Source organism: Fusarium poae, chromosome 4, assembly GCF_019609905.1.
Source record: "Fusarium poae strain DAOMC 252244 chromosome 4, whole genome shotgun sequence".
NCBI lineage: Eukaryota > Fungi > Ascomycota > Sordariomycetes > Hypocreales > Nectriaceae > Fusarium > Fusarium poae.
The window spans coordinates 1,426,606-1,449,155 of record NC_058402.1 but is presented as its reverse complement, the minus strand read 5'-3'; the positions used below and the strand labels follow the sequence as shown (position 1 = coordinate 1,449,155).

The window sequence follows — 22,550 nt, the reverse complement described above, 5'->3', positions numbered from 1 at the left end:
TAGTGCAATGTTGAACAACACCAGTCGATTTGCTAGTAATTCAAAGGACAACCCAACGTCTGTCTTCTTCTGGATCCGTACAAACACAGCCTTCTAGCTCCGTGTCGCTCTACAGCTGGAGCTTAAAGGTGGCGACCTCGAAAGGTCGTAGTGTGATTGGAATCTTGCCATCTTCCTGTTCAATTTCTTCTAGGTCATCCTCCAAGATGTTTGTCTTGGTGACACGCTTGACGTCAAAGCTTGTTTGGATGGTGCCACGACTGCGACCACCCAAAGATTCGTATACGCGAAGAATAATGCTTTGGCCCTTGTTCACGCGAAGACCCTCATTTCGGGTTACGTCTTCATCATCCTGGCCTCGCTTGATGGTGTCAAGCACAAGAGACTCGGACTCGTCAGTGTTGACAAGCTTGATAGGCGCACTGGAAAGACTTTCAAGGGCAACCTTTGAAGCAGTAACAGGCTTCAGAGGATTGTTGAAAGCATACGCAGCCTTAACCGTGGTCGAAGACAGAGCTCCCTTGTGAGGAAGAATGGCCCATCGAATGGTGTGACGTCCCATATCGGCATTGGCATCGGGCGCCTTGGGCGATCGTAGAAGTGACAATCGCATCATCTTGCCCGCAGTCGCAAAGCCATATTTGCAGTCATTCAGAATGGAAACGCCGTAGTTGTGCTCCGAAAGATCAGCGAATTTGTGGCAGCACACCTCGAATTTAGCCATGTCCCAGCTTGTGTTGTAGTGAGTTGGTCGTTTGGTAATGCTAAAAGCTGTCTCGTACGAAGCCTCGTTGTTGACAACGTTGACGGGGAATTCAACCTTGAGGAACTTGGAGTCTTCGTGCCAGTTGACGTTGGCCTTGACATCAATCTGAGAAGGTTGACCTTTAAGGGCCGCTGAGAGGGTGGTGTATGACTTGATCGAACTGTTTTCGCTGATCTTGATCTCAGTGACCAAGGTGACTCGATGGGCCTTCTGTTCAAAAATCTTGGTCTTGCCATATTCAACCTTTCTGCGTGCATCGAGATGATAAACTTCAACATCCCAGGCCTGCCAGTAAAGCGGAATATCGTCAAATATGACAAACTTGTTGGCCTCACCACCCTTCTCGACAACCTCACGATCATTTTCAATGTCGTAAATTGACGTAATGACACCTTTATCAACAACGACACGGAGTTGGTCGTTTTGTAAGACATAGACATCGGTCGACTGCTCCATCACGGTAACTGCAGGCTTCTCCTCTTGCACCTTGAACGATCGGAGGGCCAGTAATTGGCCATCACCACATGCAACACCGACTTCACTGTCGGAAAGCTCCACGAGCTCTTTTCGGTGCCAAGGCAGTGTGTTGATGGCAACCGATTCGTTAAGGCTTGATGAGAATTGGCTAGCAACATTGAGTGAATCGTAGAGGTCGTTCAGAAGACGTTTTCCAGTTTCAAAAACTTCAGCGTAGACCTAGAAACGGATTAGCAAGGCATCTGGGTCGGATTGCGAGCACGCACCTTATCGGAATCGTCGTAACACATTTCAATGCTACTTCCTGGTAGACAGTCATGGAACTGGCAGAGAAGGACAGATTCCCACATATCATCAAGATCCTTGGTTGGATACTTGTACTTCTTGTTCTTGATCGATGCATAGGTGGCCAATTGCTCGATGTCTCGAAGCATCACCTCAGCCTTTCGGTTGTAATACTTGTTGTTGGCTTGTGTGGTGTATGTTCCTCTGTGTAGCTCGAAATAGAGTTCGCCGTACCAGGTAGGAAACTCAGTGGCTTTCTGGTTGAGTCGATCAAAATAGTCGTCAACAGTCAAGCCCATCTTGATCTTTGGGATGCCACCGATAGTGTTGCTAATTCCAGCACATCGACGAAGCTTCTCGAAATGTTGCCAAGTAGGGCCACCGCCACCGTCACCTTTGCCAAAGACAAGCAGAGACGAGCTATCAACTCGCATCGTTTTGTGTCTCTCAATACTTCTCTTCAAGTCACCAAAGTCGGCGTTGGCTGTGTATGTCTCGGAAGGAGGCATGTGGCAAATGACCTGGCTTCCATCAGGACTTACCCACATGAATGTCGTGTGAGGAAAGTTGTTGATGTTGTTCCAGCTCAGCTTTTGGGTCAGGAAACGATCCATGTCGGCCAGCCGGCAGAGCTGAGGAAGTTGGCTCGAATAGCCGAAAGTGTCAGGAAGCCAGAACGTGCGGCATCGTGAGCCGAACTCGGCCTCGAAGAATCTTTGGCCGTAGAAGAATTGTCGCACGAGCGATTCACCACTGGGCAGATTTGTGTCATGTTCAACCCAGCTGCCACCAATAGGGTGGAACTGGCCCTCCTTTACCTTCTGCTTAACTCGCTTGTATGCAGCGGGATAGTAGGTCTTGAGCCATTTGTACTGTTGAGCTTGGGAACAAGCAAAATTAGCCTCTGGGTAGCGATCCATGAGGTCACATTGGTTTGTCCAAGATCGAACGACTTTGCGCTTTGTCTCAGCCCAAGGCCAGAGCCAGCAACTATCGATGTGGCAATGTCCGATTCCGAACACGACAGGATCCTTCCCTACTTCATACACCTTGTGCGAGTCAACATCAGGGCCAAGAATCTCACGAGCAATTTCTCGGCACTTGAGAATAGAGTCCTGATTGTTGACCTCGAAGGTATTGATGATCTTCATGGCTACAGCCAGTGCATGATTCTGCTCGGCCGAGTTCTCAGGAAGCTCTCGGGCAGCATCACCGATCTCCCAGATATCTATGTGAAGCTTGCGAGCTGGCACGTTGACAGCCACGATATCGGCTTTGCTGAGGTTGAAGCGTCTGTTGGGATCTGGCGGAGCAATGGTTGTAGTACCGTTGGGGGCGTTTCCAAACATGCCATTACAAGCCATTTCAATATAAATAGTGTGTTCTTCGCCATCGCGGAATGAGTCGGGAATGATCCACTCGATGCGCTCTCCGCTGCCAGTGAGGCCTTGAATGGGGACACCATCCTCCGTCCAGATAGTGCCCTCATTGCTGGCATCCCAGTGTAGCTCGATGAGCTCTTCATCCTTGATGTCCTCGGGAATGCGTAGGATGACCTTGAACCAATGAGTGGACCAGGAAGGACCGAAGGAAGTGCCGGTATGAGTTTCCCTGAATTCGTGACTGACGGCATCTTCAAATGTGGGACGAGAAAGATCTGGTGCGTCCCAGACAAAGAGTTGCACATGAGGCTTGCCTGAGTATCTAGCATTGTCCATGTTCCTGTTTTGGATAATAGTCAGCAACAAGTTCATCTTTGAGAGCCAATATGACATACGCTTGCAGGTTGACCTTATAGTACTGTCCTGACTTATAGAACGGTTCAATGCGACCCTTCAGAATGCTTGTTTTGGGAACGCCAATGGGCCGCTCGGCGAAGAGAGGGTAGGAGGAATCATTTCCCTTTGGCTCGGTACCGCCACCCATAGTGAAGATGTCAGGATGTCCTGGAGCGGGAGGAGCTGATCGATTCGAGATACGTCGCTGCTTTCCGGAGACCGGTGGTCGAAGCTGGTCTTCAGGGGAAGGCGAGTGACGAGGACAAGCTGCAGAAGTCGACGACACGCGGTCGAACGTATTGTTGGTACTACTGAATTATGGTGAGCAAACGCTTGGGGTTTGATGAGGACGTCAAACGAAGAAGAAACGGGATGAGGACGAGGAGACAGTGATGAATGAATATAGAGCACGTCACGGGGAGAGGAATGAGAATGAATTGGTATTGAATAGCTGAGTCCGGTGTTGATGAATGTACTGCACGTATGTCTATGAAACGAGGCGCGGGAACCAAGCTCTGTGTTAAGCTCTGTGCTAGGTCAAGTGAGCTCCGACAAGCTCCAACGAGTGGGTGTTACGACTGCCGATCGAGAGTGTTGACAATAATAGCGGTGTACGATCAGGTGTCAACTGGTCGAGGTCTTTCTGTCGAAGCTTGTCAAGCGCCAAGCCAGGATGAAAGCGGGGGATTGCCAACCACAGGTTAAGCAGCCATTCCCGTCGAGTCCCTGTACAGGGGTTGACGCACTTGCGGCACAGCAACCGGGGGAGGGGCCCCGCTAGACTCGGAACGACCAATCTCCTAGGCTAAGCAGTGCCTGGAATGGATCCAGGTGATTCACTGATCGGGTTTTGGGGAACCGGTCGTATCTTTGCATGCGGGGAGGAGATGGAGCCGGCTCTTATGAGGACGAACATGTTGTGCCATCAATAAATCAGCCATCACATACCTCATCTTGTCAATATTGCGATTTCTAGCCGACAATACGCAGAAAGAACTCGAAAGTGGCTTTGAACAGATTAGTGATCTAAAACGATGATCGGCAAGGCGGTTGCGAATGGACATTAATAGACTAAGAGCTCCTGGGGAGAGGATGGAATGTTGATGAAAAGAGGAGCAACAGGTCAAGGATGGAGGTTTAGGTACTGAGTAGTGATTGCGATGGATATTCACAGGTGAAAGAATGCCAACGTTAATAAGAGACCTCCTACCTATGGCTTCTGATGTAATTCCTAGGTATTTTTTTGGGGAGTCACGGCGGACTTGACTAACTTGGTTGAACGTCTTTGCTCCTGCTTTCTGATTGGAATCTGAGGTCTGTAATGACTGCAGGTACAAGCCACAAATAAAAAACAACAACAACTCAGGCAAGAGCTTCGATTCACACTCACTTTTTGACTTCTGTGACCGCGTTTAGAGTCATTGGAAGCAGGAGGAAGGCCAGAAACGTACGAAAAGTGTAAGAATGACCGGCGGTATTGGGGACAAGGAGAATGATAGAGATTCAGTTTTCTTTAAAACGATTCATATATATTTAGGGTTAGAGCTTATATGTTCAAGAGGAAGGATAAGCATATTTTGACATGTCCTACATCTCAATAAGACGAGGTTCTGGAATCATCATCACCCTTCAGTACCTAAAGAATGGTAGTATTTATATGACTGTCAAAGACCTTGTTTCTTGGAGATATGCTCCAAGACCGTGAACTACAGCAGTTGTGTGCATAGCAACAAACTCTCACTTCTCACTCCCCTTCCATTGTAAAATCTAAGACGTTCGATCATATCTGTTCAGTTGAGATTGAGTACTATCGTCTTCTATCCTGATTGGCTCAGTATTTATGTATCCCTCCCAATGCCCAATGCCCAATGTCCAGCACCCAACACCCAGCCCCTCAACAGCCCTAAATAGCAAATATCGAACGATTTCTTACCCATCATGACATGTTTCACTTCCGAATACTCCGTACAGTATGGACAAGCGCCGCTCCAGGCTGTACAGCTCAACACAATGCTCCGATAATCCCCTCTCACCGTTCGATTTCCCACATGTCTGGAATGTCTCCCCTTGTTCAGCCGCTGTCAGTCAATCTGGACACTGTACCGTGGCTTCCTGACGGCGGTTGCATTGCACCGACCGCCCCCAGGGCATAGAAGAATCAGCCGAGCCGGTGTTTTTTACCCCAGAATTAATATTGGGAACTTCCTTGTATAGATAACCTGGTAGTTGACAGTGATTTTCATCTTTATAGTCACTGTATTGTGGAGAATAGCTGAAACTTCGAGATGCAATCATATTTGTATATGTTGATTGGAATATATACATGCGTCCACAGCATACGTTGCCTGCCTAGCCTACCGCTAAACAGTTATAAAAAATTGTCCGAGAGATGAACCAAGAAAAACCCAAATATCCCATGCCGGAAAAAAAGGTATCATCCATGTGTAAGTGCCGTGATAGATAGGAAGAATGCGAGATGCCCTTGACTCCAGTGAAATTTCATGTGGACTATCGCCCGTCTGCAGATTACGCCGTTCCTTGAGGGAGAGACCATTGCCAGAATTTGTCCATCATTGTGGGAATCTTGTTGCCAATAGTTGATGCTTTGTCTTTGTCGTTGTCATTAAGGAGGTATCTCACCCCACCCCGTTGGAAGGGGGCTTGTTGTTGAGTCGTCTATGGTGCGAGGGCCGGCTTATCATGAGGATTCACTGTGGTTGTTGTTTCGACTGCCAGTACCCGTGCCTGTGCCGTGATGAACAACCTCTGAAGCACCGTCACCTGTATATTCGATTTCGTCCTCGTCATCATATAGTTCGTCATCTTCCACTTCGTAGTATTCATCATCTTCAGCCAGGTCTTCTGCTTCGTCCATATCCTCGCATTGCTCTGGCTCGTCCAGGTCGCTTTCACTTTCGTTATCACTTTCATCGAAATTGAGCACGCCCATTATGGGAACTTCGATCTTCTTGTATTGGCTCTTGATGAGATTGTCGGCCATATCAAATAGCTTGGTATCTTTGTCCGGCTGTGTCTCGCGATCCATAGAGAACTCGGCCTCTTCGCGGTCAGCAAGCTGAGTGTTGATGGGATGGTTGGGTGACTCTTGTCCCTCGGGGATCTGCTTGACCCAGCGGCGAACAACCTCGGTTTTGGCGACCTTGTTCTGATCTGTTCTGCGTTTCAATCCATGTCGGAACTGACGTTTCTCTCTTCTCCTTCTGCGCTGGATACGATCTCTCACATACCAAGCAACCACCAGCATAGAAGCCTGCATCATATCCTGGCACTTTTGCCTATGCATGTTGGCCCAAGCCTGGCAACGCTGCTGCTGGTAGTTGGCTACAGCTTGACACCTTTGTTGATAATAGGCGGCGATGCGAGATACCATGGCGAGATATTTGGGATCGAGGTTTGCACCGGGTATGTTGGGGATTTCAGGTGTTGTCGCACCACTAGATTGGGGAGTACTGGTAGAGCTTGGCCCTGAGCTAAGATTTGGTGACGAGGACGTTCGAGGTTGTGAGGTTGGTGGAGGGGGCGGTGCCATCATCGCAGGAGTGTTGAGGCCTGCTAGGCCACTTAAAGGGTCTTGTGACGATGCTTTGCGTTTGAGGTTGTTCTGTAACGGCCTTTGGACAGGAAGTTTAGGGAAAGACAGGCTCTCCGGCGGAGGGGTCACCGGTGTAAAGGGGTTGACAGACGACATCATAGCCGCCATAAAGCGTTGTTATATGGGCTGAGGTCTTGTGTATATATGTCTAGACGTAGGCGAGTCGTTCAGGGCACTGTTCTAAGAAAGAAACGTGTGCCGGGGTCGTTTGGTACTGGGCGTGATTTCCGCACAAGCAAGGGTAGTGTTCCTCTTTTTATGTTTCGACACACCGGAAATTTGAACGTGTTATCTGGCAGTTTGATCGCGCGGTTGCCGTCAGAATAGTCGTTGATATCGGTAAAAGGCGTGTAAGTGAAGAAGTGGGTCTGTATCAGAGCGGTTGTGTTTGTGCAAGGACGGAGCGAATATTTGAGATTGAATCGTTGTATATAATATAACTAACACAGTAAAGGTGCGTAAAGTGTAGGGGCGTCTTTTTTGGCTAGGAAAAGCACACAAAGGGGATATATAGCTAGGCCAGCATCGACAGATGTGGCCGAGGGTTTGGACAGGGATCCTGGCGAAGTCGTGTGGCAGCGGATCCAAAATGGGCTGAGGCTCTCTCGAGAATCGGCCCATGCCGACCCCGCGAAGAGATATGCTTATGCCATCACATTGCTAGCAGGGCAGAGTGTACTGCACCTGGCTCCGCTTACTCGCAACTCAATACTGTTTTGCCAGCTGGAGACGGACTGGGCTGTACCTGTCTCTGAATCGGTGTTGGCATTGGTCGAGCTGGATCTGATGCTGACCTTGGATCTCATGCGTTGTCTTGTGTGCATAGTATGTTGTCGCTGTGTGTGTGCTGTTTTGAGCTGTACCGTGATGTATCTTGCATTGATGGTGTTGTTTTCATGTTTTGTCGTTTCTTTTCCTGCATTGAATACATGCCATATGTCTTTGACCCTGTCTGATTTGATTGCTTAAATCGGAAGTGGTCTTGTCCTCTTGTGACAAAGCTGGTTTTTGGACATCTCTTCTTGGGGTGACTTTCATGGCCGTCTTGCCTTTTTGGTGCAAGATGGATCCCACAGAAGCATGGGAAGCGAGGATAGCGGGCGATTGCTACGTTGGTGATATTCCGTCATCTTTGAGCCCATGGCTGGTTGATGCCTGCCTGAGAGAGGGCTCTGGTCTTACCGCCTGTACACCGATCAGATTGAGATAGCTACATGCATACATACACGATTGCAGTCGGGGTGTGCCCAGACCCAGACTCAGATTGGAGTGTTTGGGGACCCTCTCCAGTAACTTGGGCAGATTTGCAGGGTCTATCTGGTGTTGAGGGATGATGATGACGCTAAAATGGGACCACGAGTTGGCGTTTCCACCCGTTAGTGGAGGAAGCGCCTAACCCGCACTGTACCTAGGTACCGTCGCTCCTACTACATTTGCACCTGCCAGGTCTGCCTGTCTAGCCTCATCTCATCTTGAGACCTCTCCCAGGTCATGGGCATGATAATACCGTTGCTTTATGGCACCATTAGGCTCTCTCGCTTCGCACTCTAGGTAGTAAACAGCAATTATGTTTCTTACAGCTGGATCGATACTTCTAAAAGTTATTGGGACCTGTAGATCTTGGAAACACTGTCCATCGATATCAATTGGCTCCCGTCAGTCGAGACTCTTGACACCTGGGCTGTTTGCTCACACGTTGTTCGCGAAGACCCGGGACCAGTGCCTGAATGGGCAGATTTCTTCCCATGTGCTGTTTGTTAGTGGGCGTTGGCGCTTTCCATCTCCGTGAAATCTCTGGAGTACCTTGTAATCCTTCTAAAGGATCGGGTTCTAGAGAGCAGGGTTCCTACTATTGCCGAACCGAACGAAATGGTCTTTTTCTCAACATACTTGTGAAGCTTGAGGTCTTCAGGATTTATTGAATCTAATGTTCGACGGTGTGCGAACTATCCGAATAACCTCAAACATACATATTTATGCCGGTATGTGTGAGTTGTTTGTTGAGACAGCCATCTTCGCAAAATATTCTATATCTGCAACATATCAGATGAGGATAAGTCTACTGCATAAACTCCACGTCCCCTACTCAGACGTTTTTTTGCTTTTTCCTTCCTCACCGATCGATACCCCATAACGCTCATGTCCGTCCTTCTCCACACGAAGCCTCAAAGGACCAAAAGGAATCAATTTATTTGCTGCAAAAAACATGCTCTAACTCACCGAGAATTCCATCATTGGATGTCTACATATCAATTGACTTGTTTCTATAAATTGATGCGCCATGTACGCGTCAACTTCTTTTTTTATCCCACGTTGAAAGAGTTTTGGCTGTTTCAAATCTAACACAGGACAGACAGTTTAGTAGTTACCTAGTTAGCCTGGAGCCTTCTGACTGGGTCTCTCAGCTGTGGACCGCCTTGTAATTAGTTGTTGGAATTATTTTCTTTGTATCGTCTAAAGCCCTGCATGTTCTTCACCACATCTCGTTGTGTCACCATTCAGATCTTGGCCCTGCTGTCAACAATCTGCAGAGTAGCATAGCATTAATTGGATTGATTGTGCTTACCTTGCTCTAGCTGCTTAACTTGGCCGATCCTCCGCTCAACTCAATTACCAAATTTGGTAAGAAGCCCACACTATTTTGCTTGAAACACCAAAAATGGTATCACCACCATCGCCACTATAGCACAACAGCCCATCTCATATCTATGCTCCGGCCGCATGGTGCCCCCAGTATTCGGCATCCGCCATCTGCGGCCCCTGGCATCGCCGTCAGCTTCAGCAGCTTCTAGGCCTGTTTCCACTTCTACTTCAATTTCTGCTTCACATACTGCGACAGCATTGGCCAGAGCTGAAGATGCAGCATTAGCTGTATTTAAAGCTCCTACAGCCATCACGACTACCACCACCCCTCACAGGTGCCGTCATAATGGCCACCCACTGTATCATGGCTTCTCAATCCGCCCATTCCTGCCTCATCACCCTTTCCAAACTAGGGGTAAAAAGACCTCCACCACCATAAAGCTATCCGATTTGCCCCAGGGTCTAATTCAGCCGAAGCCCGTATCACCTAAACAAACGTCATCAGAGACTTCATCTCCCCACGATGAGACGACAGAGCCACTGCTGCAGCCGCTGCCGTCTTTGCACCTGGATCCTCCCGCCTACCCTACCGTGGTTCTCCAGGCTCGTCAGAACATGCTAAAGTTTGACAACTGTGTGCTATTAACAAGGGTAGGCGGTTTTTATGAGCTCTACTTTGAGCATGCGGATGAATATGGGCCCTTGCTCAACATCAAGGTTGCTAGCAAGAAAACAAATGCTGGCTTGGTTTCCATGGTAAGTTCATTATTACCCTCCATATAGTTGTTGTCATGGCTCGACGTCTCACCACCATCACCCGTCTTGTAGGCAGGTTTTCCTTTCTTCCAACTTGACCGGTTTCTCAAAATTCTCGTTCAAGATCTCAACCGTCATGTTGCCATTGCTGAGGAGTTTCCAAACTCCCCTTCAGCAAAGGTCAAGACAGGTGGGCTGATGCATGATCGCCGAGTCACACGTATTGTTACTCCAGGTACTCTGATAGACGAAAACTTTATGGATCCATACGCAAATAACTACGTGATGGCAATTCATATCGACGGAAATACTACACCTACAGAAACTACTGCGGAAATACAAAAAGACATCGGCCGAGTGTCGGCTTCAGCGGGGGAGCTTGCGAACCACAATTCTGTATCCGAGTCTGGATCAGCCCATTCAACGCCGTCAGCTGTTGGCGTTGGCCGAGATGGAGGGCAGCCTCAGGGGCTCCAAGACTCCATGCCACTCGGTCTGGCATGGCTCGATCTTTCAACCGGCCACTTCTATACCCAACAGGCCAATCTCGCATCCCTACCAGCGATCTTATCCCGACTGTCTCCGCGCGAGCTCCTTCTGGACCAGGACCTGCAGGCGTTCCCCGGTCACAGCATCTTTACTCTACTCGCTGAGGACCGTCACATCATTTCATACGCACCACGACCTCATGACTCTTCCTTGCTCAATCCGGCAGAGTGGACGCCCATGCTTGAGTCTGCCCTGTCTGAGGATGAAGCAAGTGCTTTCTCTTCCGCCGAGGTGCATGCTGCCGGCTTTCTCTTGAGCTACGTCAAGGATCAGTTACAGGGCGCCAGCATGAAATTGCAGCCCCCAATGAGAAGCGAGAACGTACAGATAATGGCCATTGACAAAAACAGCCTTCGTGCTCTTGAAGTAAAGCAGACTATTCGTGATGGCGCATTTAGAGGTAGTCTCTTGCATGCCATCCGTCGTACTGTAACCAAGAGTGGTGCTCGACTCCTCAATGAATGGCTGAGTGCGCCTTCAACATCCCTCGAGCTCATCACTGGTAGGCAGGACCTCGCTGCTTTATTCATCGATGATTCAAACCTCAGTGACTCAGTAATCCTCTTGCTGCGGAGGAGTCATGACTCCCAGCGCCTCGTTCAGAAGTTCACTCTTGGTCGTGGCAACGCTGATGATCTTTTGGCTTTGGCCAGTACTATTGACGCGACCAAGGAGATCGTAGACCTGCTGAAGAAGGCCAATACTGCATCTCGCAAGGCCAAATCCCCCTGCTTGACTTCTATGATATCTCGAATTAACATGACCAGGCCGCTGAAGCTTTCTCAGCGTATCAGGGAAGCTATCGACGAGGAAGGAATTGAGTTACAGCATGAAGCTCAGGACTCTGAGACAAGCCAGATGCTGGCTCTCGCTCAAGATGTCGCCAGTAATGAAGGATCACAGGATGATATAGCCTCTCTTCCCAAAGGCAAACGAAAACGACCCGTCAGTATTCGAGATCATTATGCTGAAGATAACGATACCTGGATCATGAAGCCCGCTGCCAGTCCAACATTGAAACGACTTCATGCAGACCTGGCAGCTTTGATGCAGGAAAAGTCAGAACTTAACGAGACTCTCAGCGAACGCCTCAAAGCCCCGAGTTTATCTCTCAGGTGGACACCTGGACTCGGCCACATTGCTCACATTAGGGGCAGAGACGCACGGAATCTTGCCGGTGTGCAAGCGCTTTCGTCTAGTCGTTCCACACGGTCTTTCCATATAACCGAATGGACGCATCTGGGACAGCGACTCGACCAAGTTCGTGCCCAGATCCGCGCCGAAGAACAAGCTGTTTTCCACTCACTCCGAGAGCATGTCGTCAAGAATCTCGTTAAGCTTCGCCGCAATGCCAACGTCCTTGACGAACTCGACGTCGCGACATCCTTCGCTAAACTTGCTCAAGAGCAAAGCCTCGTTCGACCGATCCTGAACAACACGACCAGTCACACCATCGTAGGTGGGCGGCATCCCACTGTTGAAGGTGGTCTTTTTGAGCAAGGACGAAGCTTTGTGCGCAATGACTGTTTGGTTGGGTCACCAAAGGATGGTCGCGTTTGGTTTATCACGGGCCCCAACATGGCAGGCAAAAGCACGTTCCTGCGCCAAAACGCTCTCATCACGATATTGGCTCAGGTCGGCTGCTACGTGCCTGCGTCATACGCAGAGCTCGGGATAGTGGACGCCATATTTAGCCGCGTGGGCTCGGCCGACAACCTCTATCAAGATCAGAGCACCTTTATGGTTGAGATGCTGGAGACGGCAGCTATCCTCAAGCAGGCAACACCTAGGTCTTTCGTCATCATGGATGAAATTGGTCGAGGTACTACACCTGAAGATGGCACAGCTGTCGCATTCGCATGCCTCCATCACCTTGCAACTGTCAATCAATGCCGCACCTTGTTTGCGACACACTTTCATTCTGTGGCAGACTTGGCCGCAGCTGAGGGACTATGTTCGACAGAGACAGACGAGACAGGCATTGTTCAAACATATTGCACCGACGTAGTGGAGGATGACCAAGGAGGCTTCTTCTACAATCACAAACTACAGAAAGGCGTAAACAGACAAAGTCACGCACTCAAAGTTGCGAGATTGGCTGGAATGCCAGATCGAGCTATTGACATGGCGAGGCTGGTATTACAGGATGGACGCCTGGAAGATCCAGTCAAGAGTTGCAAGATAGTCTAAGGAAAATAGGAAGCAATAGGTTGCCCCAATTGCACCATCTGGATTTGAGATGTCTTAAAAACTACTGAAACTAGACTTTTGTTTGTTAGCTTGATGGTCTGAAAAAGGCTTCTCAATTATCAAAACATGAATGTAGATGTGTCCGTCATACAAGGTATGTGTGTGTCAACAGGAGGTTTCAGGGTTAAAAAGCTCTTGAACAATTTGTATAATCTTCCGGAGAGAAAAAAGATAAAAGCTTAGTCGACTAACCTTTTCGGATTGGTGATGTCCCTCACTGAGAGTTGCATTAGTTGTTTCGCGAAAATCTTGTCACAGGCATGTTGAGGCGTCCAGATTGATTTGTAACCGTCGCGACAGATTCAATTGTCCAGCAGACGATCTATGTACCCCTTTTTTCAGATCCATAAGTCGTAAACCCAACCGAAGTCCTCGAAGGCAGTCGTACATCGTTAAGATGTGGCTACATTTAGTCGCTGCAAGTTTGTTAGCTTTGTTCAAACGTTCAAGAATTTGGTTCACATACAAGAGACCGCCGAATCCCTCATCGTCCTCCTCCTCCTCGGACTCGTCCTTCTTCTCCTCCTCAGCAGGGGCAGCAGCACCGCCGGAAGCGGCAGCAGCAGGAGCAGCAGAGGCGTAAGCATCGGGGTTGGCGATGCGGTCCTTGAGCTGCTCAATCTCGGGCCAGCTGACCTCAGTGACAACGGCAACAGCGAGAACCTTCTTGTAGCTGTTGACGAGGGAGTGGAGGACGGAAGGCAGGGTGGGGAAGTTCAGAGCCAGAGAGATAGTGGCAATGGTAGCGATAGCACCAGACAGAGTCTTGAGGAGCTGCTCCTCACCGACGTCGAGGACGCTGGGAGGGAAGGTCTGGCCCTGGTCGTAGACCTGGGAGATACCCATACCGTAGGTGAAGGGAGAGATGTTGAGCATGTTGAGCAGGGTGGCCTCGGAGGGACCGACCTTGGAGCCGGCCTCAACGAGCTTGAGATCAGTGGTGATTTCAATGGTACCACGGGCAATCTTGGTGGGGACACCGAGAGCCTGGAAGAAAGAGGTCTTTCCGGGCTCCATTCCGGTGTTTCCAGCAGGAACCCAGACGTCGGCAGGGGCCAGAGCACCGGCACGGGCAGGAGCAGCGACCTTGTTGGCGAGGATAACATCGCGAACCTCCTTGAGGTCCTCGTTGGTGAAGACGAAACCGACGTTACCCTTGACGTGGGGAAGGAGACGCTCGTACTCGGGGGAGTCGGTGACGAAGGTCTTCAAGGCACGGCGAACCTGACAAGATTGTTAGTAATTTTCCTGTATAATTCTTCGTCCAAAATATCACGCACCATGGTGTTCTTGCCCATGAGGACAACACCCTTGCTTCGGAGAGCATGTCGGATCTCGTGCATCTGCTGAGAGCTGACATTGTCGATCTCGACGATGAAGATGGAGCTGTACTCCTCGAGCAAGCCCTTGAGCTTGTCGAAGTAAAGCGACTTGTTAGACTTGGCCCCCATATCTTCTTATTTGACTGAAGGCAGGTTGTTTAAGGCCAAGGGGTATCGTTATGGAATTTGGGGTAAATGAAGATGTTGATGGAACAAAACCTTCATTTTCCGGGCAGCATTAAGAAAATGTGTGCTTGCACTGCCAGATTTCGCTTAGGGCATGACCGCGCTAGTCTGTATTTGGCTCTGTGGTGGGGTAAAGGTACATTGCAGATGTAACTTTTTTTTCATGGCGCATCGCATCAAAGTGGAACTTTAAGAGTCTGGTCAGAACTTTGAGCGATGATACTGCTCAGCATTATATCTCATTCATTTCATTGTCAAGCACTCAATTCACTGACACAGTGATCGCCTAACATGAAGTTTCCCTATAATGTTGTCCACGTCAGTGGTGACGTTCTTTACGCTGCTCGAGGCGGCAAGATTCACTCATTCAGTCTCCAAGACGGATCTCACCTTTCGACATGGAAGCATCCTGATGCTGACAAAGTAGATGCTGCAGTGAAGGCCAACTCAGGCGAAGTCTCAAGTGAGAACCTCACAGCTCAGGACCCTGCTGTTGCCGAGGGTGAGGAGGACGATGGGCCCCCAGCCAAGCGACAAAGGACCGAAGAACCCAAGGATGAGACAGCCACTGGAGAAGCAAATGTCCTGGAGGATGCGAAGAATGCAGTGGAGACAAAGCCTGAAGGCAAAAAGAAGGGAGGAAAGAAGAGCAAAGACAGACGCAACCAGCAGCGACCAAAGGAGCATAACATCTCACGAGTGCCCGACCGTCCAGTCGTTACACACATAACCAGTTCCCCTGATGATTCTCACATCCTGGCTATCACTGGACACGACAAGGCGATTTGGGTCTTTGAGAGTGGTGAAAAGGGTGTTCTGAACCAACTCAGCAAACGGTAAGCTCATATTTGAGAAAGATCCAGACCCCGTATACTAATCCTTAACAAGAACCCTACCCAAACGTCCTAGTGATGTAGTTATTGGCCCAGACTCGCAAATCGTGGTCGCCGACAAATTTGGAGATGTCTACTCTCTCCCTCTTCTTTATGATCCTACCGCTCAAAATACCACCCGATCTTCAACCCCTGCGGTAGCCAAGCCTGCGTATAAGCCATCCGCCAACACCACAACTGTTCACTCAAAGCGTAACCTGCGGGCTCTTCAAGAACAGCAACGTCAAATGGAGCTTGCTACGAGAAACAAGAATGATAAAAATTCTAAATCTGAGGGCACCGATTTTGAAATCACTCTACTGCTTGGTCACGTCTCTATGCTTACTGCTGTTGCTATTGGCGAGAGCGAGGGGCGACGATATATCTTGACTGCTGACCGTGATGAGCATATCCGGGTGTCAAGATACATTCCTCAAGCTTATGTTATCGAGGGATTCTGCTTTGGTCACACCGAATTCATCAGCTCCATGACCATTCCCTCATCTCGTGGCAATGTTCTTGTGTCAGGTGGTGGCGATGAGGATTTGTTTGTATGGGATTGGAAAGCAAACAAGCTCTTGTCACAAATCAGCGTCTTGTCCTTGACTCAGATGATCTTACCTGATACCACCAAGGTAGCCATTACTGGGCTATACAACTTGTTGTACCCTCACGAAGGTTCTGATCTCACCTATATCCTGGCCATATGTCAAGAGTAAGTTTGGTGATCCAGTCTACAATAAGTTTGAACTAACCTTGACCAGTATTCCCGCTATTTTTTCCTGGCAACTCACCGAGGACAACACCCTTCATCGCCCAGCCATTATCCAGCTTCCTGGCAAGCCACTCGACCTCGCCATCAAGCCAGCTACCGGCGAAGAGTCACCCAAGATCATCACTGCACTCGACCCCAGCGATTCCACACAAGCAAAAAGTTTGGCAATCTATTCCCTCACAATGACTGACGAGAAGCTTGCTACAAGTACAACGGCTCTGGTGAGCGACAGCGATATCGAGTGTAACGAGCTCGATGTCGACGAAAAAGTCGTGAGGGGTCTCTTGTACAACACTGAGAGTCTGCGAAAACAGCCAACAGAACGTGAAGAGGAACGGGGTGAGGAACAAGTACCTGAAGATCAAGTAATGGGGGAGTCAGAGGTTGTTGAGGAGTAACGAAAAGTATTTCCAAACGCAAACCAAACAAACGACAGTGTAATACATAGATACGCATTATCAAAAGCTGCTTGTCTATAATAAATACTGTTAGACTAGATACCCAAGCCAAGAGTCAAAAGAGTACAGCGGGCTACCGTTAGCTTGGACTTTGTCAAGCCATGTGCAGCAACCAAAATGTGCCAATGCAGTTCTTGAAACCAGGAAACAATGTTTCCGATCTTATTTAGTTTTAGTTTGAGTCCATTAGCACAATACACCATGTCAAGCAGTATTGGACACGCTCAAACACCACATAGAAATTCGGGAGCAAAAGTAATAAAACAAATCATCACGTTCATGGTCTACATCTGCTACTACCAAATTCATTTGAATCGTCTAATGGCCTCAAAACGCCTCCCAATCCAGGTCAAAAGCTCCTTCACTGATCTCGAAAGACATATCAGTGTCCAGATGCCCACTCAACAGCACCGTTTCACATGCACCGCGCTCACTACTGCCAACAACACATCATCCTCCGCTAATTTTGGTATCATTGAATGATTAAACGACTTCGCCGGTAATGGCGAACATCTAACCTCAGCTGCACTTGTCGGGCGAGGTCCATAAGCCTCCATATCTAGACATACAGGCAGCTGACGCCGTCATCATCGTAAATTTTCGTTGCAACCACGATGGGATCTCCCCGTCGCAAGATGTTTACTGGGAAGCGCACTGCACACGCTCACCACCGGGGTGGCCATCCTCGTCATCGTCATCCATCATGCCGTCGGAGCCACCGAAGACTCTGCTTTGGGCAGAGTTGTCGAGGTCCTCAAGGCTGGCGGGCTCAGACATGGCATCACCAGGGGGAATGTTCTGGACGGCGGGAGCGGGGAGAACCTTTCGAAGAGTCTCGAAAACTTCGGCGTCATCGGTCCAGTTCTTCTCGGGGAACTTGACGTTGAACTTGATATACATGTTGCCGAAGTCGTGGTGCCTGGGTGAAGGCATACCTTGGCCGCGAATCATCTTGACAGCATCTGGAACAAGTCAGCAGGGAGTCGTTACATTATGTAAGGGAAATACAAACCTTGAGAGATAGCCTCACCAGGGAGGATGTCAACAGCCAGCCATCGTTCATCGAGGTGCTCAATGTAGATGGTACCACCAGCCAGAGCTGTAACAAGCTCAATATCGCAGTTGTGAAGCAAATCGTCTTCGCGACGAGTGAAGCGAGGATGGGGCTTCTGCTCGATCTCGAAAACAACGTCGCCGGCCTGAACACCTGGTGCTTGGTCACCCTCGCCTCGGAACTCGACCTTGGTGCCGCTGCGGACACCCTTGTCGACGTGGACGTGGAGGACCTTGCGGTCGACGGTGGTCTTCTTTCCGTTACACTGCTTGCAGCGGTCCTTCTCCTTGATAATTTCACCCTCACCGTTACAGTCGGGGCAGACAGTCTGGAAGCGCTGGATCATGGGACCCATCTGGCGCATCATAGTCTTCATACCGTGGCCATCACAGCCAGTGCAGCGCTTAACAGCACCCTCCTTTCCACCCAGGCCTTCGCACTTCGGGCAGATGATTGACCGTTGAAGAGCGAGCTTAGAGATCTTACCGCGGTAGATATCTTCCAGGGAGACCTTGTGGGTGTGGTGAATGGTTCGGGCCTTGGGGGGGCCGCGGTTCATACCGCCTCCGCCAAACATACCGCCCATACCACCGAAACCACCACCTCCGAAGAACTGAGCAAACAAGTCCTCGGCGGCCATGCCACCACCTCCGGCACCGCCCTCGAGACCGGCCTCACCATACTGATCGTAAACTTGTCGCTTCTGGGGATCGGAGAGGATCTCGTAGGCATGCGAGACCTCCTTGAACTTTTCCTCGGCATCGGGGTTGTGTGCGTTCTTGTCTGCGTCGTGTTAGATGCATGTAGTCAAAGGCGAGAAATGACAGCTGAAAAACATACCAGGGTGGTACTTGAGGGCTCCGACCTTGTAAGCCTTCTTCAGCTCCTGCTCAGTGGCAGTAGGAGCGACCTGAATGTGTCGTTTAGCAAGAATTCATATTTTGCGAAAGTCGGGAGAACATACACCCAGTGTGTCATAGTACTTGGTTTCCTTAACCATTTTTGTGGTTTTTGGAGTTGTTGTTTATTAACGTGTCGGAGGAGATAAGGCAAGGACTCTGGTTGAGTATTAGTAAAGCTGAGTAAAGCAAACAAAATCAAATTCCGCGCGCGCGCGGCAACAACGATTGGATGAAGAGTATGCTTGCGACGAGATGTTATGACTTCACTGACAACACAGGGAAGAAAGAAGAAGGTGTTTTTATATTCATACCTTGTCCTGAAAAGCGTATCTGGTTTCCGACGGCGGGGCTACGCTGCGGCGAGAGTTTGCACGGATTTGGCTCTCTAAAATTCGAATAAGTGGAGGGGGGGAAGGAGACGATCGATAAGAACGCTCGGGGGATTCGCAGAGAGGAGAGAAAAACGAGATGTTCCCAACGCGATAAGGGAAGGAAAGGGTTGAAAAAGAAGAATGTCTTAAACAAACCACAACTGTAGTTAGGCGTAGGGATTTGTGTTGGAGCAGACGGGTTTTGAGAAAGAAAGGGAGGCTGCAGCACAAAGCCGAACAAGTTGCGCCTCATGGAATGGTGTGGAAGAATGTCGATTCTGTGGCGGTGCTGATAATGCACGACCTTGTGATTAGTGCAAGGGATTTGACGCTTAGGAGGAGTCAGGCTTCAGTTGAAAACATGGTGACGCAGCATGGAACCGGTTGAAAACCTCGGGAATCATTTCTTGTTTCTGTTTTCTTCCTCTAGACTCTTTCTCGACTCGTTTGGCTTTTTCCAGGTGTTTCTACACTTACAATAGCCCTTTCTAGAGCTTCAGTAAGCCCTGTCGCTTACACCATCTGCAAGAAGCAAACAATCCCAAAAGGCGTCATAACAAGGCTATGCGAGTATCTCACTAACAAATAGTCCCTGTAAGACGCCCCTGGGACCCCGAATTATTCCCCTCCAAATGGATGGTCGGATCCCTGCGGCTACAACAGTGGCCACAATGCCACCTAAAAGTTCGAGTTAGCCCAGGCCAGGCTCAGGTTGGCGTTGGCGTTGGCGTTGGCGTTGGCATTGGGCCTTCGATTTTTTTCTCTCCAGCCGCAGGGTCCGATTCAGGACCCCACAGAACCCGATCATGGTGCCTGGGCGGAAGTCTCACTGATTCGTTCACTTTTCGCCTCCTTCAAAAACCAAGTCTTGGTACCTCAGTAGGGGGACGGGAGGAAACTTGAGAATTAAACTTGGGGCGCAGAAAATAAATAGCCTAAAAGTGGATCTAAAATGGTATAAAGTGACTGCATTATTTTGTCTCTCATGCGACTAGAATGTTCTGGTCCTACGGATACTTGATACGCTTTTCATAATACACTCTAGTTAGTAAACCTTTGTATTGCCTTTAATACCATAACGTAGATTAATACTATAGGCACCGTTCATGTCTAAAGTGCCCATGTGGAGGGTGAACTTGGTCGCTTTCCTTCCGTCCAAAGTCCACCATTCGGATCTAGGGTATCATGACAGCCACCTCATGACAAACAGGCTACAAATTGCAACGATGAAACCGTGATCGATGTTTTTATTAAAAGTTATAAAGATAATACATAGAATTATTAATGAGGCACTGGTTTGCGTCAGTAGTTTTCGGTTTACAACTATCTTAGGTAGGTAGCCGGTAACACTGCTAGATGTGATTACACTGTACACTGTCTCTGCTGGTGAGAATCATGAAAAATAACTGACGTGATTGGCCCATAAACCAAAGTTCATCCCATGCGGCGTGGCTTTACACAAGTACAACTCTTCTCCTGTCCACTACTATCAAGAAAGAGATCTCACTGTATGCCAGCTTTTTGACCAGCAACTATCCATCAATTCTTTACTGACGAGAAGCGCGCATTTATCAACTAAGATAACGTTTGGATCCCACTTGAATCTTACACTGTCTCTCAATCCCACGATTACCGAGACCTGCTTACATACTCTAATCTCACTTTCAATGAGAAACCATACACTTCCTCATCATGAGTGAGACAGCAAAAATCAAGAAGGGCAAAGCGTCAGCCAAACGCAATAGCGAAGCACGCCGTGAACAAAACCGTCTCGCTAGCCGGAACTACCGTGTGTATATCTTTGCTGACGTGTGTGTGTGGTTGGATGATGCTCTTGATCTTGCTGACGCCATCATCGGTATCTTAGGAGAGAAGCGGAAACAGAAATTAGCCCTATTAAACGACTTGCTCGAGCCAAGCAACATTGCTAGTGATGTTATTGATAATGTTCACATCAACCCAGCTGCGGGACTGGACGGTCCAAGTGACTTGCCTGTTACCCAGCCGCGGGACCAAGCATTCCCAGGGTCACTTCAACCTGAATTGCCATCTACCAACGAAAGCCTGACCAGTTTTGACGATACTGTACCATATAATGTACCACGTATGTGGGGAGACCCATCTCAAGAAATTATACCAACGACTCTCTTACACCAAGGTAACCCTAATATCCTACCATGGACCAACTTTGACGGTATCTTCAGCCACGCAAACCAAGACCCTTACGGCCATAATATGTTCGGCTTACCATTCCAATTCCAAGATATTTCGGGAAAGACTCATGTAGATTCAAGATTAGTAGAAGAGCTCTTCGAAGAAAGTCCCGAATCAGACCTCAGCTCCTCCCAAGTATCGTCCAGCAACAACAATGATCAGGCTCTCAGCAATGTCATGAGTGGTGTAGAAAACCTCACAATAGAACAAAAATGCACTCTTCTTCGCCGCCTACAACAAGACACTCAGAGCCCAGCCACAGAAACTCATATTCCTTGGCATCAAACAAAGCCTCCAACTCCAGGTCAGCTGCGAGCCGTTCAGTTCGCGAAAGCGCTGTACAAAACGGCACATGCTAGACCAGAACTTCTTCCAATGCAATATAACATGGAGACAGGCATCTTTGGGGCAATGTTCGCAAATTGCTATGCTCTTGGTATGGCAGGTGTGGATGATATACTCTGTGAAGAGGGATGCAGTGTCTTCTCTGTTACGCAGGATGAAGGGCATCATGTGTCACAATTGCCTGTCGTGAAGTCCAAATTTCGAGCTCTTTCTCCCGATCTCAGACCGACTGATACACAACTGATTGTTGGGCACCATCCTTATGTTGTATGTTTATCGAGTAACGTTATGCACATAACACTAACAGAATTAGGATGTCATTCCATTCAAAACTTTCCGGGAGAATCTCATCAGAGCTCTGGAAAACGACACCCCTATCATTGATGAGGGTGTTCTATGTCACGATATACTCAGTGGCGGCTTTACATGCTGGGGCGCTGGGCGTAATCCGCATGGCATGGGCGCAGGTGTACCTTGGGACGCCCGGAGTTGGGAACCCAGCGTATGGTTCTTAATGAAATATCGACAGCTAGCTGGAGACTGGGATGGAGAGCTGTGGAAAAGTGCTAGATGGTGGCATAGTGCCCGAGGAGAGAGAATGCAAACGGCAGAGATTGCGAATAACCCATCTGGAGGGACAGCGAGACGGTAGAGGCGCAGTTCCAATAGCTGCTAAGCTGTAAATCACAAATACGATTTCAACCAAGGTGTTGTAAATACGAGTAAGGATTTGGTATCACTAAGAATGCCTAGCCAAACAATCCCCGGCATCCAAAAGAACCTGGCTGCCGGGCCAGCTCTGAAAAAATAAATTACAAGAAAACCAAGGCACACGCGGGCAGGGCGGTTTTCATCACGCCCTTTCTACACCAAGCATAGTTTCCTTCTTCGTCGTTCCGTCAAGCTCAAATGATAGGCCGTGTCGATGCTCGCTTCGCTTTCTCCAACAGGCTATGCATAATGAAAACAAATAATGCGCACGCACTTTAAACAA

At 48.9% G+C, this 22,550-nt stretch overlaps 7 protein-coding genes across 7 annotated transcripts; 3 read left to right on the top strand and 4 right to left on the bottom strand.

Annotated features, from left to right (window-relative positions):
- Nucleotides 1-109: 109 nt before the first annotated feature.
- Nucleotides 110-4,259, bottom strand: FPOAC1_010571 (uncharacterized protein; the record flags this gene model as incomplete). Its single annotated transcript, XM_044854960.1, has 4 exons — nt 110-1,462; nt 1,510-3,250; nt 3,306-3,617; nt 4,255-4,259. The coding sequence occupies 4 exons, from the start codon at nt 4,257-4,259 to the stop codon at nt 110-112; spliced, it is 3,411 nt and encodes a 1,136-aa protein (XP_044702273.1).
- A 1,745-nt stretch (nt 4,260-6,004) lies between these two features.
- FPOAC1_010570 (uncharacterized protein) lies at nt 6,005-7,027 on the bottom strand (the record flags this gene model as incomplete). Its single annotated transcript, XM_044854959.1, has 1 exon — nt 6,005-7,027. One exon carries the CDS (start codon nt 7,025-7,027, stop codon nt 6,005-6,007), a length of 1,023 nt encoding a protein of 340 aa, XP_044702272.1.
- A 2,613-nt stretch (nt 7,028-9,640) lies between these two features.
- Nucleotides 9,641-12,997, top strand: FPOAC1_010569 (uncharacterized protein; the record flags this gene model as incomplete). Its single annotated transcript, XM_044854958.1, has 2 exons — nt 9,641-10,258; nt 10,331-12,997. 2 exons carry the CDS (start codon nt 9,641-9,643, stop codon nt 12,995-12,997), a joined length of 3,285 nt encoding a protein of 1,094 aa, XP_044702271.1.
- A 469-nt stretch (nt 12,998-13,466) lies between these two features.
- On the bottom strand, nt 13,467-14,508 carry 60S_2 (60s acidic ribosomal protein P2; the record flags this gene model as incomplete). The annotated part of the gene is made up of 3 exons (XM_044854957.1): nt 13,467-13,473; nt 13,524-14,281; nt 14,338-14,508. The coding sequence occupies 3 exons, from the start codon at nt 14,506-14,508 to the stop codon at nt 13,467-13,469; spliced, it is 936 nt and encodes a 311-aa protein (XP_044702270.1).
- A 348-nt stretch (nt 14,509-14,856) lies between these two features.
- FPOAC1_010567 (uncharacterized protein) lies at nt 14,857-16,610 on the top strand (the record flags this gene model as incomplete). Its single annotated transcript, XM_044854956.1, has 3 exons — nt 14,857-15,401; nt 15,454-16,152; nt 16,202-16,610. 3 exons carry the CDS (start codon nt 14,857-14,859, stop codon nt 16,608-16,610), a joined length of 1,653 nt encoding a protein of 550 aa, XP_044702269.1.
- A 699-nt stretch (nt 16,611-17,309) lies between these two features.
- FPOAC1_010566 (uncharacterized protein) lies at nt 17,310-18,724 on the bottom strand (the record flags this gene model as incomplete). Its single annotated transcript, XM_044854955.1, has 4 exons — nt 17,310-17,632; nt 17,683-18,507; nt 18,565-18,634; nt 18,689-18,724. The coding sequence occupies 4 exons, from the start codon at nt 18,722-18,724 to the stop codon at nt 17,310-17,312; spliced, it is 1,254 nt and encodes a 417-aa protein (XP_044702268.1).
- Nucleotides 18,725-20,689: 1,965 nt separating this feature from the next.
- On the top strand, nt 20,690-22,208 carry FPOAC1_010565 (uncharacterized protein; the record flags this gene model as incomplete). Its single annotated transcript, XM_044854954.1, has 2 exons — nt 20,690-21,823; nt 21,870-22,208. 2 exons carry the CDS (start codon nt 20,690-20,692, stop codon nt 22,206-22,208), a joined length of 1,473 nt encoding a protein of 490 aa, XP_044702267.1.
- Between the last annotated feature and the right edge of the window lie 342 nt (nt 22,209-22,550).